We start from the raw sequence: 1,116 nt of genomic DNA, 5'->3' as shown, positions 1-1,116 counted from the left end.
AAATCAACCACTTTTTTCCTCAAGAAATAGAAGATACTCATAATAAAAAAGAAAAAAAAAAAAACATAAGCAAATCCCAACTACACTAGTCTACTCATTCCTCCAAGTAAAACAAACAACCTAGCAGCAAAGATATATAAACCTAACAACTACTTCCCTTGGATTGGAGCAGAATGGTTGATTCACTTTTTGCATGAGACAACAATGACTTAGTCCTACTATTCTATATACTTTTTTTTTTGTCTTGGATGAAATTGTAGCCCAGGTCTTTCTAGTTTGGTTTAATTTTTTCTTTCATTTTGTTGGTCTTGGATGAAACTAGGGTATCCAACTTTGAAATCACTGACTAATTTCCTCTTATTGAAGGAGGGTTTGTGAATTCATGAGTTGGAATTTTGAAGGAGAAGAAAGAAGGGTTTGTAGTGCCAAAATTTAAAATTTAAGACTACAATCTTTTCCTTTCATTTCCTTTTCTTCCAAAACCCCAATTCACAAATAACCCCTTCAGGAACCTACTGAGCTTACTGCATCCTATTGGGCCATACCTACATGATTTATCTTTCAGTTTCATTATTGCTGCTTTGTAGCCAATTAACTTGGTTTTCGTTTGTTTGAAATGAATACCTAGTGGTTTTGAATTTGTTTTCAGAGTGACCAAGCAGAACAGGGCTGCAGGAGTGCTCGAGAACTTTGATGAGGGAGAAAAGTATGCTGAGAACTTTCTGAGGAAGTTTTCACGCAACAGGGCGCCGGAGATTATGCCCTCCATCAACAGCTTTTTTGCCGATCCAAACCGCGGTTAAGTTGCTTTCGGGGAACAGAAAGATCAATTGATGTGTGAACTCTATTGTTATGGCATAGACCTCTTATTGTGCTATTTTCGAAAACCATAAATGTTGATTTTCTCAAGATTGAGAGTCAGTCTGGTGTTTGATGAACCAAATATTATAAATGTTTTATAGCCAAAATTATGTTTATTATGTTGTGGACGAGCTCTTTTTAAGTTTGGTATTCAAAATAAATGGACCTGAAATTTTTACTCCTATAGTCTCTTATTAGCATAAGTTAGATATTGGGATTGTTTGGACAAGTTTCCAATAAAAAAAAAGAAGTTTT

The 1,116-nt window shown here is 34.9% G+C and overlaps 1 protein-coding gene across 2 annotated transcripts in view; it reads left to right on the top strand.

Moving 5' to 3' along the window:
* Positions 1 to 1,043, top strand: part of LOC107643925 — a 2,345-nt gene extending 1,302 nt beyond the window's left edge. Inside the window, exon 3 of one of the 2 annotated variants that reach the window (XM_016347683.2) lies at positions 650 to 1,043. In XM_016347683.2, coding sequence (XP_016203169.1) covers positions 650 to 803 — 154 coding nt within the window. In that variant the 3' untranslated portion in view covers positions 804 to 1,043. Of the gene's footprint in view, positions 1 to 628 lie in introns of both variants that reach the window. The other variant, XM_021124344.1, reaches the window with a different exon arrangement.

This window comes from Arachis ipaensis, chromosome B05, assembly GCF_000816755.2.
Source record: "Arachis ipaensis cultivar K30076 chromosome B05, Araip1.1, whole genome shotgun sequence".
In the NCBI taxonomy this organism is placed as follows: Eukaryota; Viridiplantae; Streptophyta; class Magnoliopsida; order Fabales; family Fabaceae; genus Arachis; species Arachis ipaensis.
The sequence above is the reverse complement of the archived record's forward strand: the minus strand, read 5'-3'. Positions and strand labels throughout refer to the sequence as shown.